This window comes from Suricata suricatta, chromosome 13 (assembly GCF_006229205.1).
Source record: "Suricata suricatta isolate VVHF042 chromosome 13, meerkat_22Aug2017_6uvM2_HiC, whole genome shotgun sequence".
Taxonomy (NCBI): domain Eukaryota; kingdom Metazoa; phylum Chordata; class Mammalia; order Carnivora; family Herpestidae; genus Suricata; species Suricata suricatta.
The window spans coordinates 82,216,499-82,234,086 of record NC_043712.1 but is presented as its reverse complement, the minus strand read 5'-3'; the positions used below and the strand labels follow the sequence as shown (position 1 = coordinate 82,234,086).

Genomic DNA, 17,588 nt, shown 5'->3' with positions numbered 1-17,588 from the left:
GAAAACGCTCAGCACTTCTGAACGCGTGCTCACCGCTTTAAAATTCTGTCCATCCTAACACAGCCTCTGACCAACACACACCATGAACTCGGGGGCTTATGGGAAAGCGCAGCACACCGGGCAGTAAGGGACCAGCAGGACGCCAGAGCCGGGAGGGAGGCAGGCGTCAAGCCCCTCGCTGTGACTCTGGAAATTAGTTTGTGTGTGTGTCCAGCGAAAACGTTCTTATCTAGGTCCCAACGACACGCAGCCAGATCCTCTCCCCAGAAAGGCCAGGCATGACACTGGAGGCTTGCCATACCCTTTAAAGTTGGGATTAATCCACTTTTCATGGTCACATGACCATTTTGATGTTAGGGGGGAAAAGGAGCTTATGTCCACCCTTGTTTACTGGGTTGGGCATCTCGCCACGTCATGCCACTTAAGACCTTGTGGCCTCCTCTCCGTATTGGGGGACGGGGCGGTGGAGGCGGAAGTGGTTACCCAAGTTGTTCCTGAATTTAAAGGGACCAAACTAATGACATCAAGTTCCTGATTGTTTCAATCCCAAAATGCAAATCCGAACTGAGTTCTTTCTCATAGTGGCAAAAACGGAACACAATTCATGACATCCTGCAATACATGTGATGGTGAGAGGGTCCGTCTGGCTTCCAGAAATGAACACTGTTTACCGGACACCAATCGGAATGACCAAAACCCAACAGTTCTATCCCCACACGGACGCGGGTAGGCACAAATCACTCTGTTTCATGTCATGTCATACACAGCTGGGGGTCGGCACTCATTCTGGAATGCCGATGCAAGAGGCTTCAGTGCTTCTTCCTGCTGGCCCTAGACTGGATCCCACACTAGCTGGGGGTGGGGGCGGGGAATCGCTGTAAAGGACGGTACCGGGCCAACCAACAAAAGGGCAATATGGATGGGCAAGCGGCAGACCCATTTTTCTAAGTCCAAACTGACGGAAAGAAATCTCCAATGCAGGATTGATGGCTCCTAACCCCAAGAAATCATGCACATCCCTCTCTCCCTCTCCACCATCACCTCCTTCTCACAAAATGCTGAAGAGAAAAAGCATTTGTTTTCCACCCGCAGCAGCCAAAGCACATACAAGTCCAACAGCCTGGCTTGGGGCACTCAGGGCCACGCGGCAGGCACAGCCGGATGGCGCAGCCTGGGCGCGAACCCTGCACACACTGGGGTTAACTCGAACGTCAGACACGCTGTGTGCACGCTCGCATTTCTTCACGCCCTGCGGGGGAGCCACGCGGCTTTTCAGGAGGCTTCTACAGCAAGGCAGCGCGGAGTTAGGAGGCCCACGGATGTAAGACAGAAGCTGCCCAAGGGAGCGAGAAGCAAGAGAAACCCATCTTCGAGGGGACGCGGGCGGGCAGGCTGGCAGGGGCTCCCGCTGCGCTTGGACAACGCGCAGTGACAGGACAGACACACCCCAACCAGAGCCCAGCGCTAACACCTTCGAAAGCCACAACCATCTGCGACTCCGCCTCCCACCCCAAGTGGGCGTGGTCGGAGGCGAGTGGAGAAGTGGCCTGGCGGCTGGCCCCGGGGATACCTGTATTCAGAGACAAGGGGAAACGAGACATATCCTGACCTGTTTCCTTCTATTTCCAACTGAGAATTACCGGGCACCTTCTCCACGTTACACCTGCGGTAGAGTAGAAAGAACACTGGAGTCAGAAGACCTGGCTTCGAGTCCCAGCCCGGCTCTGCCTCCTATGTTGGGTGACCTTGGGGGCATTCCTGTCACTTCTCCAGGCCTCAGACTGCTCACCTGCCTGCCTGGTCTACTCACAGCATTTGGAGTGGGGGGTGGGGAGGACTACACAAAGTTATGTGTGGAACCACACTCTGAAAACACACACACACACACACACACACACACACACACACACACACACACAGTTCTCCACGAATGGGGAGAAAAGAATCTTTTTCCGTGACGTCTCTGAGCCTTTTCCTGCTTCTCTGAAACGCATACAACATGGCTTGTTACTCAGGTTCCTGCTCCCTCTGCGCGTGTGTGACCCGAGCATTAGGGTGCCGGTCCAGGCACTGCTCCAGAAGCAGCGGAAGGAAGTCAGGCAGTGTTTGCTGGGGGCATGGCAGGGGCCGTGACCTTACCAGATGCGCTAGCCTATCCGAGGCTAGCTCTTCATGTGTAGAACCGGCCTGGTACTTACCTCAGAGAGCTGGACTGGAAATCAAATAGCACACTGCCCGCTGCCGCGGCAGCCAGCATAGAGAAGGCCCTCCAAGTGGCAGCCAGCCCGGGTTTCCACAGTCACCTGGGTGGCTGGCTTCGCCCCCCAGACCTCTCTTCTCTTCATGTCTGTCACTTGGACTGGAAAGGACCATAAACCACCACCTGAGGTCTCTGGCCCTTCTACGGGCCTCTAGGGAGGCTCTTGGATCGATGACTCTGAAACTGCCACACTGGTGTCCCTTTATGTGCCGGGAAAGAGAGCGGCTGCCGGGTGTGAGAAATCGCAGGGAAAACCTCCATCCTGTCCAGACCTCACCCTTAGACCCACAGCCTGCGTGCGGCTACTCCTAAAACCCCTTCTCGGAGCCCCCTCAGTCTTCGGAGGGCATGAGGCACCACAGACGGGAAAGGCATAAACCGAGGAGTGGAGAGGTGGGGGGAGAAGGATGGGGGGACTAGTTGCCATGTCTGAAATAAACAGGAGGACAGGAAGGGACGCGTTGGCAAACGAGGCTGGGAGGTCAGGCAGGCCAGACTGCGGAGGACGAGCTTTCTCCACACTAAGAAGTCTCATCACCACTGGGTTGGCAGTGGGCAGCCACCCAAAGTCACGCCACAGTGTACAATGATGAGCTACATGTCCCGGAAAGGCAGGGTGAGGAACAGACTGGAGGCAGGGGACGCGGGCAGCTGCCCCAGGCCGGGCCGCCCACGACTCGGTAAGGGCCTAGTGCAGAAGCGTGTGGGGCAACCGGAGACGAGGTGCCCGCCAGAGAGGCCGGGGCGTGTGTCTCGGCAACTGTAGACCTGGGTGCACATCAGGACCAAGGCACAGAACTGGGGACGCTTTCCACGCTGCACATTTGGGACACTGGGTTGATGGCAATTTAACCAGAGGATACAAAAGCCAAAGTCAGCCCAAGGCAAAATCGAAACACGCGGTCTCTGGCAGGACCTGTCTTCGGGAAGGAAGGGAAACCTGGGGATGGCAAATGACTCCCTGAACGTGTTGTAAATAATTTCGAGGAGACGGGCAAGGCTCTGTGAGCTGAGACTAATGAAGATTGCAGTTCACGGGAGATTCGAGGCTCGGAACAAGAGAGATCCCTGCGGAATCATTTAGAAGGACTTGGATAAGGAGCGCGTGGGGACAGATCCGCACGGGTCAGCCGTCTGACCACCTTGGGGGAGGCAAACAAGGTACAAAATACCCAAACATATACTCACAGGGATGCAGGTTTGGCTTTAGAAACCTCTGTTACTACACATCTGTCTCAGAGAGAGAACGCCGGCAGGAGTGTGACAGTCCACTCTGGATTGAAGCCTCAGGAGGGTAATCAGTGTGGGAAAGCCCCCCCCCTCCCCCCACGCAGTCAATCCTGCACGTCAGGTCAAGCACTTAAGAGAAAACCTCAAAACCAGGCAACTTTTGTTTTGTTTTAAACAAGAGCCCATCCATTCTGGAGAACGGATTGATGAGAGGGGGACCTTCCAAACCAGCAGACTTCCTCAACTTGAGGGCAAGGCCACAGGCGACTTGAGCGTGTACAGCAATTACACAGTACATTTAGTCCTAAGGCTTGCAGTCTACCCTGTCCTTGGAAATGAGCTAAAATGTAAATTAGGAATGACATACCGGCTCTCCTTTCCCAGGGTAAATGTCTTTTTAATAGTGTATTTTTGTTTTTCTAAAAAGTGGCCCTAAACTAATGTCACTGTATCCTCATTTAAGAGGCTCACATGGCACTCACTTCCCTGGACTCCCCTAGCCGGCCACCTGCTGGATCAAAGACCGTCTGCCTCCTCCAATGCATGCACTGTGAGCAAGTGCGGGAAGGACTGTGAGTCTTTTTGGGGGGTTTTTGAATTTTGGTTTTGTACCCTCTGGCCCTGTTCTGCAGTAGAGGGCTAGAAACACAGTGGGGGGTGGGGGCGCCTGGGTGGCTCCGTTGGTTAAGTCTCCGGCTTCGGCTCAGGTCAGATCTCATGTCCGTGGGTTCGAGCCCCGCGTCGGGCTCTGTGCTGACAGCTAGCTCAGAGCCTGGAGCCTGCTTCAGTTCTGTGTCTCCTTCTCTCTGCCCTTCCCCCTCTCATGCTCTGTCTCTCTCTGTATCAAAAATAAATAAAACATTTAAAAAAAAAAAAAAAAAAGAAACACGGAGGGGGGGGTGCCATAACCATTTCCAGGATGAATGAATTATTTTCTACAACATGAGGACAACTAAAATTCAGAACGAGCCAAAGCTTTCCACTGCTCTCAGACCTATCATAAAGGCTTCTGAAAATTCAAGGCAAGACGATGATAGTCCGTGTTCAGGAAGGGCAGCGGAGCCTCAAGAGGGTCAGGGAGGAAGGAGTCCAGCGGCCACCAGCCCTGCCCCTGCCACCGGACTCTGGGACAGAGTCGTATCCCCCAATCAGACCAGGCTGGTGTCTCCCGCCTTGTCCACCGCTTCCCTGTGTCCGTCCACGAAGCTGGACCCTAAGTCCCAACCCTTTGCTAACAGCAGGGCGGGTCCCCATAGAATGTTCCTGCTACAGTCTTCCCACAACTAACCGGTAGGGAGGGAGGAGAGGACACAACCTCATCTTCTGTTTCTAGATTCTTCAGGGCTGAGAACAATGCTCAGGTGCCAGAAGTCCGGCACAATGCGTGTTGAGCAAAAGCCACCGACGCACGGGATTGTTGACCAAGCTTAGGAAGGCGCTTCACAGGAGTTCAAGGATCCAGTTCCAACTAATTACATCCTGAAAGACTGTGCAGATTGCTTCCAGTAATGTTTAAGAAATCTCAAAGAATAGAAACGGAGTCAGAAGACGAGAGATAAGAGCCAAGGTTCCCATGTCAAAATGAAGAAGACTTGAGCCTGCTAAGCTTGCTGAGGGCCCTCCATAAAAATTTATTGGAAATTATTCAGGAGCCTCAGGGCTATTTAGAGAAGATAAATAGTGTCATTTAGGTACTAGTAGGGGGTCTCTTGGAAAAAGCCTTGGCCAGCTAACCTCACTTTATTCTATCAGTGGGGTTTCTAGGTGGACGGACTGGAGAGGCCACACACGTAGGGTCTCTGGGCTTCAACCTTTCTTGATAACCTTGAGAAAGGACAGATTAGAGTGGGTGACATGATGGCATCGTCACACGAGGTTGCAGACGGCTAATCAACCCTGAGGATTACTGCTTTGGCGCCTGGGTGACTCAGTCAGTTAAGCGTCTGACTTTGGCTCAAGTCATGATCTCGCAGTTCGTGGGTTCCAGCCCCGCACTGGGCTCTGTGCTGACCGCTCAGAGCCTGGAGCCTGTTTTGGATTCTGTGCCTCCCTCTCTCTCTACCCCTCCCCGCTTGTGCTCTGCCTCTGTCTCTCTCTGTCTCAAAAATAAACATTATAAACAATTCTTTAAAAAAAAAAAAAGTATTATTGGTTAATACATGTATGTCAACCTGAAGTGACTTTTAGGGGCACATGATGGAGGTCTGTCCTTTGCCTTTTAGAAGCTTCTCAGAAACAGCTTATAGCAAATCTGATGACAAACCCCACCCCCCAAACCCCTTAGAACTTAGACAAGGAAACAGTTTTTTAAAAAGGCTTAAAAATTAAGTTTTAATTGTAGACTGGAAAGATGGGACATGAATCAGTTAAATGGAGCTGGATAAGGGAAGGCATGAAATGGACAGGGGCGCCTGGGTGGCTCAGTCGGTTAAGCATCAGCTTCGGCTCAGGTCATGATCTCACAGTTTGCGGGTCTGAACCCTGCGTCAGGCTCTGTGCTGACAGCTAGCTCAAAGCCTGGAGCCTGCTTTGGATTCTTTATCTCTCTCTCTCTCTCTGACCCTCCCCTGACTGCACTGTCTCTGTCTCTCAAAAATAAATAAAAAAACATAAAATTTTAAGAAAAAGAATGAAATTGATAGATACAGGTTCAAAAACATCAAGGGCTTAGTTGACGCCTCACCTTGGCAGCATTCAAGTGTGAAAAGAGCTTTCTACATGTTTTAGGGAATGGGAGCTTTTCAACAAGTCCCACGCTCCATGACGATCAGCTCTGTGTCAGAGATGCTGGAAAAAGTGAAGACACTCTGGAGGCAGGTACCGGAATGTTGGTGTCCAGACCCAGGAAGCTCACCACCGCCCTACCGTTAGCCACCAGGACACCTCCGGAAGGATGGGGGCTGGATTCTGCATAGGACGCCGAGAAAGTAAGAGGTGCCTGACGAAGCGGACCAGGACGGCCCAAGTCTAACCAGCACTCAGCAAAGGGAGGTGTTTCTGCCTCAAGGACGATGTCCTGAGGTGGATTCGTGCACAAAGGACACTGCTCGGAATGAGAACAGATGTGGTCTCTGAATGTCCCAGTCGAAGAGCTAGAAGTCGGAAGGGCTGAGTCCTACCTACCGGAAAGGACTGTTGTGTTTGCAGCTGCATTTCAGCGTCCTTAACTGCCCCCTAACACGGTGAACCAACTCCTGGCGGGGGAGGGGGTGGGGGGGGGTCCTCACAGAGGCTGGACGGCAGTCTGTCAAAGATGGTGAGGGGGCACATTTGGGTTGTGGAAAGTTGGGCCAGGGAGAGTGAAAACCTTGGATCCCTCTAGAACCTTTCCCTTCTTTAAGAAATGATGAGCCATGTGTCTAGACTCAGGATAGCTCTCCAGACCCTACCCTTCACCGTCTTGTTCTAGATCTCATCCCAGAGGTAATTTTAAAGGGTATGGATGCAAATTAGGATGGATCTTTTTTTTAAAGGAATAGTGTCTTAGGTTAAATATTACATAGTCTTAGAACAGGATTTTTAAAAGCCTCCCATAGAGACAGAAAACAATGTGTATCATCACAAGTCAAAACAAAGCCTTCTAGGGGCGCCTGGGTGACTCAGGTCAGATCTCACGTTTGTGGGTTCGAGCCCCGCGTCAGGCTGTGTGCTGACAGCCAGCTCAGAGCCTGGAGCCTGCTTCCGGTTCTGTGTCTCCTTCTCTCTCTGCCCCTCCCCCTCTCATGCTCTGTCTCTCTCTGTATCAAAAATAAATAAAACATTAAAAAAATAAATAAATAAAACAAAGCCTTCTAACACCGGTTGATCTGGGCAATGAAAATGGTAGGAATGAGTTGTAGCTGACCAGTACTAACGTTAAATAACAATTATTGCAGGAAGATTTTACATTTGTGAAACACACAAAATGACCGGCTCTTCAGGGTCATATTTTAAAAAGTATCCTTAAAAAAAAAAAAAAAAAAAGCCTGGCACTGAAAACAACGGCAATAAATAGATGCTTAAATTATCCTACTTCTTTATAAAAAAGAAAGATACATCTGTCCCAGAATCATGCAAGAACTTTGAAAAAACTGTCTCATGAGAGCTAATTAATTCTTATATATCAGTTAAATATAGATGGCAATTCTTATCTAATACACTGCTGAGCTGTATGACTGTCAGAGCCCTACACTTGAGGCGAGGGGAGGGAGGCTGGTACAGGTGGTATGTCTTGCTCAGGTTAGGCTGAGTTACTATATTAGTAGCTGACTTTCATGGTACAAAAATCTCAGCACATGGAGGGGTAGGTACATTTCCCAGCAGTATTTTTCTAAAACCAACAAAAATATAACAATGTATCCAAGTAAGGCCCTCCTAATTTGAGCACCTCCTACTTGAGCACCAAGTTTGGGAAGAGAAATAAAACACAAAAATATTCAGAATAAGTGCTCCCCACCCCCCCCCACCCCTGAATATGAACACAAAATATACAGGAAACACGCAGCGGTGGGAACGGGAGTCCATCCTCCTGGAACGGACCTAAACGTGGGGGCCGACAGAACAGGCCTTAGGAGGCTACTTTGCAAGGAAGAGTTAAATAAATACCTTAAAACCCAAAAAACAGGTGGAAAAAAGTACTCGGTGTCTGCACGCTAAAATATTTAAATATTCCTTCCCTACAGCACAACCAAAGACAGGTTTGATAATCAGCCCCAGTGAAACTGCATTTTCCATGGTAGGGGGGCGGGGGAGGATAAGACAGCGTGTTAGTAAGGACGCTTACTTTCAAGTGCTCAGAGCTCCATTTACCCACCTGATGAGCCAAAAGTAGTCTGGAAGGCTGGTATTAATAATTAAACGACTCAGCAAGCGAGCTTGGCCTGTTAACTCCTCTAACTCACCTGTCGCCTCTAGAGGCAGGCACAGTAATCATTCCATTTTGTGGATGAGGAAAGTGAGGCTCAGAGGGGTTAAGGAAGTTGCCCAAGCGCTCCAGAGGTAGTAAGTAAATGCTCCAGTTAAGATTCACACACAGGTACGCTGAGCCGACCCAACGGCAACGGTGCCCTGCTGTGCTGAGGCACAAGGCATCAACCTCCTATTCTACACTGGTTTCTAGGAAAGGGTCCGCCCATCGCTGGGTATGCCAGGAAGTCCAACACCCAGAAGCCTACGGAGCCAGCAGGGGATACAAATAAGTCGAGTGGGCCGGGCGTGAAACACCATGATAGATGGCAAGTGACACTCCACACTGGAAGGATGACAGCAGCGTGACCGGGGATGCGGCAAGCTGGAGCAGGAGAGCCCCCATGGGCGGGGAGGGGTAGCACTTCCTCACCCCTCCCCGTTATGACCTTGGGGAAACTTGGGTAGAATGCTGCATGTTTTTTTGGGTTTTCTCAAAGAATGGAAAAACACCTCAAGTTTATAAGAAATCTCTGGTTTTAGGTGTTCGCTTTCTCCCCAACCCCGCCCCCCCGGCCCCCACCCAAAGACATGAATCATGAAATTAATCAATCTGCGGGCACTATGTGGTCCACCAGCTGGTGACCTCTTTTGACCATTAAAGGAGGAGCTAGCTGACACCTGGAATAAAAAGTCTAGCTCCTAAACCTCTTGGCTCTTTGCCGTGCTCCCGCCGCCCTAGACTCCACTCAGCAGGTTATGAGCAAGACGCCTGTCAACGATCCAGGCACACCTGGTCCGAGTGACAGATGTGTGCTCTGTTCTCCTGAGACCGAGGCAGGGACGTTGCGGGTTTATGCAGGGTGATCCTCTCCACTTACTATTATTATTATATTTATTTTTTTTCCACACCAGGGGCAGATAAAATAAGGCATCCTAGTCCAAGCTGGCTTCCCGGAAACCGTTCCTGCCTGTGGCATATCTACCCGTAGGGCCAAGGACGAACAGAAACCTGACAGAGTTACTGATTCTTGACGTACAAGGAAGTGTGCCCGTTTACTCTGGTCCGAGAACGGACTTGTGGCCAAATTTTCCTGTCTGGACGGCTGTCACCCCATGTCCACGAGCAGCCTCCCCAAACCCAATACAATGGGGCTGCTCTTTGTGGCCACGTGTGAAGTATGCAAGGGGATGCACTTGAAAACAAGAACAACAACAAAGTCAAGTAGTAAGAACAGTAAGCAGAGAATCTAAAAACTCTGGAATTCAAAGAAGGGCAAGAAATTCTGACTCACACACACCTCCTGCTACCACTTTTCACCATTTCTGGAAACTCCTTATAGAGAATGTAATGAAGACCCAACAATAAAATCTCTCAGTGGAGTTTCTTCCTGTTTACGCGACTTCATCTTTACTATGAGGTTTTCTTCCTGATATAAAACAAGCACTAAAGTCACAAAGAAAAACTAAAATCACAACTTCGTTACATGTGTTAAACACTTCCGGGTGTACAGAGCAACACTACCGTAAAAAAACCAACAAAAACCAAAAAAACCAAGGTAATAAATAACCAAAAACGATTAAAAGTCGCTGTGCAACTTCGAGAAGCACAATGTTTAATTCTTCTGTTTGCTATCAATTTTTCAACTGGAACAAGATGTGATCTATGAAAACTGCATCACATGATTATCAAGCAGAAACCAAAACAACTAACCAAAATGCAGCCCAACTAGTTTATCTACTGTGTCGGGCGGATGGACGCCGGTCTGGGGATTATGACGTCCCGCGCGGATTTCCCCAGACTCGCACTGAAAAGTTCCGTGAAGACGAAGTACATCTGCCAGAAAACCACGCTGTCTATGTAGTGTCGTTAGGAAGGAGGAGATGTTGTTCAAACGGGTGCTCAGAAGCACAAGTGTGTCGGAAGGTAAGGAGGAATGAGATTTCTGATGAAGCACCTCTTTGGTTTGTGACAGATTCTCGACACGAAATATTTACCTTTAATATGCTAGGATTGTCCTTTCCCAAACAGCTCAGCCCACAAGTATAATTTCACGATGTCATTCCAGTATTTCACAGATGCTTAAGGAGTCCCAGCTCGTCTGGTTTAGATATTTTTTAATTTTTGTCACCTACACCCCTATTTCCAAACATCATAAACAACCCCTGGTAAAACAGCATATAAAACAGCAATGGCAGCCATTGTGAAAATGGCACAAGGTTTCTGATACCTTTGGGCAAAAGCCATGAATCACAAAGCAGAAAGAACTGTAACACCCCAGGGCACACCTGACTCCATCTGGCTCTGCAGTGACTATCCATCCACTGTGTTTTGGTGGAGGGGGTCAAGGTGTAGGAGTGAAACACTCACCTATCTTTGTAGTTTATTACGGTATCAATGATGGCGTTCATCTGCTTGGTCAGTTTGGGGGGATTTGGGGACAGTTTCTCGGCTGGAGGGCGGCCTCTTCTCTTCTTGGCCTTTTCCACGTCTTCTTTGGCGGGATCTTTATCCACATTTCTTCGTCTTTTTCGTTTCTTGAGCCGCACCTCCTCTTCCATTTCTTCCAAATTGCCGTCTTCAATGGCCTGTTGTAGTAGGGAAGGAAGGAGGAAAATTCAAGACAAGAGATTAACCAAGAAAATTTTAAAAAGCCAAGTTGAGTAATGAGAATAAAGTAAATCTAACAAAAACAAGATAAAAAATAGAAGTAAATAGTAACCAGTCAAGTAAGAAGAGCAAAGACCGCCATATTGGATAAATAATCTTTGAACCACATCTAATCTGGAAACAAAATACAGCAAGGGGCAGAAACATTAATAGTAAGAAGAAATGACGAAAACAAAAAGGTCTATACATGTAAGCGTCTGAAAGACAACTGAATCCAAATGAAATTTTAGCTCAATATAAGAAAAAGTCCTCAACTGTTTTACTACTATACAAGGGGGAAAAGGTAAAACAAAACAAAACCAGAAGAGGTAGGCGAAGAAAAAAATTCCTCTAAGAATACATCCTTACAATCATATAAGTCCTGACTCTTCTCTGGGTTTTTACATCAATTTACTCAGGATTCACAACATAAATCCGTATTCCATCCAGATTTTGTTCTAACACAGCAATTAGTAAACAAGGAAACAGGAAGTACAAAGCCACATTCCTTGGTAAATGCACTTAAATCATCTGATAAAGAACACACACACTCACAGACAACAAACACTTTTTTCCAATTACCTGCAAACGCTTGCTTTAAACCAGAGCCAGCAGCACTAATGCAGAGAGATAATAAAATAGCTATAAAAACAACCAGGTATAAAAGAAACCTGTTCGTAAATGGCTAAAAGATCCATGTGACAGACCCAGAAGTTTAAACTTTTTTTTTTTTTAATCCCCCTGGTAAATCTCAAAACTTAAGAGAAAATAAAGAAAACCTGCAATGAAAAAAAAAAAAACCCAAAACAAACAGATAAAAGAAGATTTGACCATGAAAAGGAAAAAAATTTTTAAAAACCTTTAAATTGCAATTCAAGATTGCTTTCTCACACAAAATAAACTGGTGTTGTTATTTGCTCCTCCTGGCTCTCAATATTGCTTCCAGTATGCAAATGCTAATCAATCCTTTCTCGGAGCTGAAAGAGCCCTAATCATAAAGCAATTACCTTCATTTCTCCACAGCACCAAACATGGCTAATATTTATGATCATGTGAGTATAACAATCAATATAAAGAGTGATTACAGCTCAGACATAATTTCTTTCACTTGTGTACAATGCCTCCTGAAAAAGAAAGGTTTTAGGAAGAAAACCTGGTGCAGCACACAAAACAACCTGGCATGTTAAAAATGCTAGTGGGATTAAAAGAATGTTTTCTATGCATCTTCCAATGTGCAAACCCGAAGAAGCAACATGCACACAGACAGAATCCTAAGGGACAGTCTGAGGCTAGGCCTTAATAATCAAAAGACAATTTCCATCACGATCCTACAGTGTTCAGATAACCACTATGAAGGAGGCGAGATCTGATGAGTTAGGAGGAAAAAGAAGGAAAAAAAAAAAAAAAAGGAGGAAAAAAAGCAAAAAAGCTTCCACATTATTTCATTAATATTCATTTGCCTAAAAGCAGGACACCCAAACTATACAGCTAAACACACTGCAGCCAGGCGAAGGTTAAGAAAAGGAAATTGTCCGGCAAATGTTGGGGACCGAACATGCTAATAATAAATACAGCATGCAACGCTGTCAACAGTTAATGGTCCTGCTCTCCTCAAGCACCCAGTTGCACACAGAAATCCGGAGAACACCGGCTTTTGATGTGTTACACACCTACACATGCCTGGGATGTAGTTCTACTGAATCTTCAAGACGGCAACGAAAAAGGATATTTACCTTACCACTATCGGCAGGCCGGCTATCGGAAATCACAGTTAGTGGGGATAAAATTAACAAGCCAGCAAAGCAGCGAGCTGCTAGTCTCTTCATCAGCTGATCAGGAAAAAAAAGAGAGCTGGGGAAAGGCTATGTTTTCATAGACAAGTAATTTTATTTTACTGAAAATTTAATACTGAAAGGATTGTGGATACTCAAATCTGCTGTTTCATTCTACCTACTACAAGGCCCGAAGCCTTCCTCCCCTTCAGCCCGTTTTAATATTGACAACTACTTATCATATTTTTTCCCCTCTTCTTATTCCAGGAAGCAGAATTAGAGATTTTTTAGCTCAGATGGTTTCTGATTCTTACTCTCATTTTAACAATTAAGCCAATAAGGAAACACATTAATATTCAAATGTATTTAAAAAAATTAAAACAGTTTAAGCATTTTTTTTTTGGTATCTTAAACCTCATTTTAGTGCCTTTAAAAAAAAACAGGCTGCATGTTTTTGGAGCAATCGAACATGATTTTTTTTTTGTATAAAAGAATTTTTTCATTAAATGCATGTCGGTAAAAGCAATGTGCATGTTTCTCAAGTTCAAACATTTTAATACAATGTCATTCTTCTCTTTAAAGAAAATCCCGAACAACTGTGATACTTCCCTTTCAGTTTCGTGCTGTAAAATTTTTCATTGTTTTTCCTTTCAGTGGGATCCATGAAGAGGGGGAAGTTGTGAAAAGGATATTTCTACCCTCACCCCCTCCCCTTAATTTCAGGGTGGGGGGGGGGGAAACGGGAACAAAGCAGAAGCTTGTGATATTTGGATTTATCAATCTCTAAATCTGGGAGCAGCTAAGAAAAGCGAAAACAAATACTAAAAAGGAACTAATGAAACAATGTTTATTGCCATTGCTCATACGTGCAGATTCTTATTAAATTTAGACTTTGCAATCACAAGGAAACACACAAAGTAGTGACCATTATTCCCCTTAAATTAAGGTTTTATGCAGGAATGCAGTCAGCTACAAAACATCTTCCCTCCTCCCCCAAGACCCCAAACACATCCATATGCAGTACTTTTATGTTCAGGGATTTCTAAGGGTCTTTTTCTAATGGAAATCAACTCACTAAATATTTCCCAGTGCTTTTCGCACTTAAAGAAGTAGAGTAAGATTACTCCTGCATGTAAGTAAAATCATCCATGGAAATTTAAAACTGTTCTTTTATTTAAAAAAAAAATTATTTATTACAACTGGCTCAACAGACTCAACTCCGTGCTAGGCGAAGGGAGGGGGGGGGTGCCACGAGGAAAAAAAAACTTGCTACACAATGCTAAAGTACTACCCCGAAAAGAATGCCCTTCCAAACCTTTTACCAGCACAATAATGAAATAAATCACAGAAGCAAAGCCCCAGTTTCCGACTGGTGACGTGTTGCGCAAGAGTGCGAGCCCTAATTCAACATACAGACGGCTCCCATGCTGAACTGCCTCTAGATTTAATGAAGTGAATAGGAAGGAAGTCGGGGGAAAAAAAGTGTACAAATAAGAAATTAACACTTTCCTTCCCTCTCCAAACGGTGAGAGACAACTACGGCGAAGTTTGGTGAGGCACTTCTTTCCTTAAAGGCACACTGCACCCATTTGGCTCCGAAAGTCACTAAAAAAAACCCTTCTGGTGATAAAAATCCCCAGCCAAGTTAAAATAGTTAAGCATATTCCAGCCTGTGTTTTTCCTGAATGAAGCTGGGAATTACTCCTTCCTCCACTGGATGGCAACCTTTTCTCTCCACACCCCTTTCTCTTTCTTTCTTTCTTTCTTTCTTTCTTTCTTTCTTCTTCTTTTTTTAAGAATACATTTTCAAGACACCAGAACCGGATACCGGCTGGCTCCTTCTTCAACAAGCTCTTAAGAAAGCGGCATGTGGGTTCTGGTGACAAAATGCAGGAGCCGGTCCTGCAGGGTAAGCGGTTTCAGAGCAAACACTTTTTGCAGCCGGCAAGGCACATGGCAGACCGGACCGAGGAATCGGCCACCGCACGTGGGTCTGGTCGTGCCCCTGTCACCCCGGCACACGCTGTGTCTTTTGGGGGAAGACGGATGGTCCACAGAGTGGGCATTATTCCTGCCCTTCTCCCCCCGCACTGCACTGGGGTGCTGTTAATATGGGGTGTCTCGGTACTAGCCGGCGGAACAAAACAGATTCGTGCCGGGGAATAGGTAAACAGGGACAAGCAAACAAAAGCCCCAAGCAAGGAGGAGGCATTGTTTCTCCTTGGTCGCCTTTTCCCACCCCATGTCTCCAAGCCCACCACGCAGCCCCAGCAGCGGAGCAGACCATCTTAGGAAAAATCAAAAGGAGCAAATCTAAAGACATCTAGACAATGCATGGGAAATTTCTCAGATAGGAAATGGGAGATCCAGGGTTCTCATACCCAGCTCTGACGTTTAAATACGACGTTTCTGCCTACAGACAAGGTCTCTCCTGCTCTCTTTGGGGGTTCTTCTCCCTTAGGAACTTGAACTGGGGTCCCGAAGAGGGCCCTGGGTGCAGCCAGGGGTGGGGGTGGGGTTTGCTAAGCATTAAGGCAGGCGGGTGAGGACAATTACATATCGATGGAGTGCTTCCTGAAGACCACACTTTGCTAAACTTGATTCTGATATTAGGGGAGGCTCAGCCTCCCTCCTGCCCTGCCCAGACCCTGCAAGCCAGTAAGACAGGTAAGGATCAAAGCAGCAGCAGTGGCAAAAACAACAACAACAACAAGCAGATTTCTAAGGAAAGTTGAAGATTCCACGTATGGGAAATTTTCTTCCCATTGGGGTATTTAATAATAGCAACACTTTGAACATGGAGCTCTGGAGCTCTTGCTAAAAGTGCCAGCCCATTTCAATCACTTGGTTGAATAAAGACCATGGCACAAATGGATACAGAATTATGAACTTGGGGTTTGGGACCATTATAAGTTTGTTTAAGTTTTTTTTGTTTTTGTTTTTTTGTTTTTCTTTAGTTTGAGAGAGAGAGAGAGAGAGAGAGTGAGGGTACAAGTGGGGTAGGGGTAGAGAAGGGAGGCAGGGAGAATTCTAAGCAGGCGCCACACTGTCAGCACAGAGCCCGATATGGGGCTCGAATTCACAAACTGTGAGATCATGACCTGACTTGAAATCAAGAGTCAAACGCTCAACTGACTGAGCCACCCCGGCGCCCCTGGACCATTTAAAGTTTTTGATAATTACCATCCCAGAAAGCAACCTGTTAGATCAGTAGGCGTAAAATCAAACTCCCAAGGAAAAATAAGCCAGACACCAAAGGACAGATACTGTGTGATTCAACTTATATGAGAAAGAAGAACAGAGGTTACGGGGCATTGAGTGTTGGGGAAAGTGTGGAGTTACTGATTAACGAAGACAGAATTTTGGTTTGGGATGATGAATACATTCTGCAGGATCTAACGGTGAAGGTTCACAGCAAATTTGCTAAAACGTGCACTTAGACTGGTTAAGGGAGTACATTTTACACCATGTGTATTTTACAACAATTAAAAAAAAAAAAAGTCCCGGGGCGGAGGGTGGGGGGAATAAGCTCTGTAAATATTAAACAAAACAAACCCAACTACAGGTCCATACGCGTCCTACCACCTTAACACACAGCACACAATCCCCGAGAAATCCTGCTAGCTTCCCTTCCGACCTCAGACTCGGTAGCATTTCAACAGGGAGCACGTTCAGTCTTGCCCTCACTGGTGACTAGACGCCTTTCCAAAAATTCTTATTCATTTGTGTGTGATTAAGGAAATACCAGGATGTGAGAAAATAGCTGTATAGAAGAACATAGCTATTCAAAGGCTTTATAGTTTTGTTAACAAATGCCTCAAATATTCAAGGAAAAAGATGAGTTGGTCTAAAAGGCTTTTGGTTTTGGTCTTTAGCGTTTTTTTTTTCTTTTCTCTTTTTCACTGTGGTGTGATTGCCTGATGTCCTATTAATTCAGTGTAGCCTCATTTCCCCATTCACCTGTCAGACACCAGGATGTTGGGGACTTGCATGGGACAATGCTGACCATTAAGGGCAAGCACGTGGAACCTCTGTTAACCTGAGTTTCTGTTCAACGGCTTTACGTCACTTTTGTGAATGTGAACCAAGGCGCTCTTTCCCCTTCATGCCATGAGGGAGCTACCTAAGGAAATCTATAGGGGAAGAGGGGAGAAAAGGTGAGCTTAGACAATTGAGACGAGGCAAATTAGAAGATCAGGTAAAAGCAACTGTGGGGTGGGGAAAAAAAAAAGTATAGGAAGCATAACAATGATTTCAGTCACAGGATCAACTAAGAACCCATTGGCACCTTCCGGGGAGTATTAAGCCCAGTACTCTGTTCAGAGTGTGACTGAGATTTAGTAGAGGGTGGCCCCTCCAACATCTGGCCCCGCAGACCTCAGCAGGTGACAGACATGATGGACTGACGCCTCTGTTCTCACAGGTTAGGCACGCACAATGCTGAAGCTCCCTTGGGTGGAATAAAGAACCAGAGAGAATTTGTGAGGCAGCGAGATGCTTAGGGAAACGACAGAGAATTCAAAGAAACCCGGTTCTGCTTTCTTATCCTGAGACCGTTTCACAGTTACTGTGACTCACAACCCACCCGTGCCCCAGGGAAGGCTTCTCGGGGAGGCCTGGGTCACCTCATGCTTTGGGGGTCTCGGGATATTAAAGTAAAAAATGAAATGCCAAAGATAGGTAACAGATTGCGGTATAATTTCAATGCTTACAAAGAGTAACATGATGGGGGCGCCTGAGTGGCTCAGTGGGTTGAGCATGTGATTCTGGATTTCGGCTCAGGTCATGATTT

General features: G+C 46.7%; 1 protein-coding gene across 2 annotated transcripts in view; it reads right to left on the bottom strand.

Moving 5' to 3' along the window:
• Positions 1-17,588, bottom strand: part of SMARCA2 (SWI/SNF related, matrix associated, actin dependent regulator of chromatin, subfamily a, member 2) — a 135,424-nt gene that overhangs the window by 25,978 nt on the left and 91,858 nt on the right. The window contains exons 23-24 of one of the 2 annotated variants that reach the window (XM_029920627.1): positions 10,746-10,963; positions 1,610-1,663 (exon numbers count right to left, since the gene is read on the bottom strand). In XM_029920627.1, the coding sequence (XP_029776487.1) occupies positions 1,610-1,663; positions 10,746-10,963 (272 nt within the window). The remainder of the gene's footprint in view (positions 1-1,609; positions 1,664-10,745; positions 10,964-17,588) is intronic. The other variant, XM_029920628.1, reaches the window with a different exon arrangement.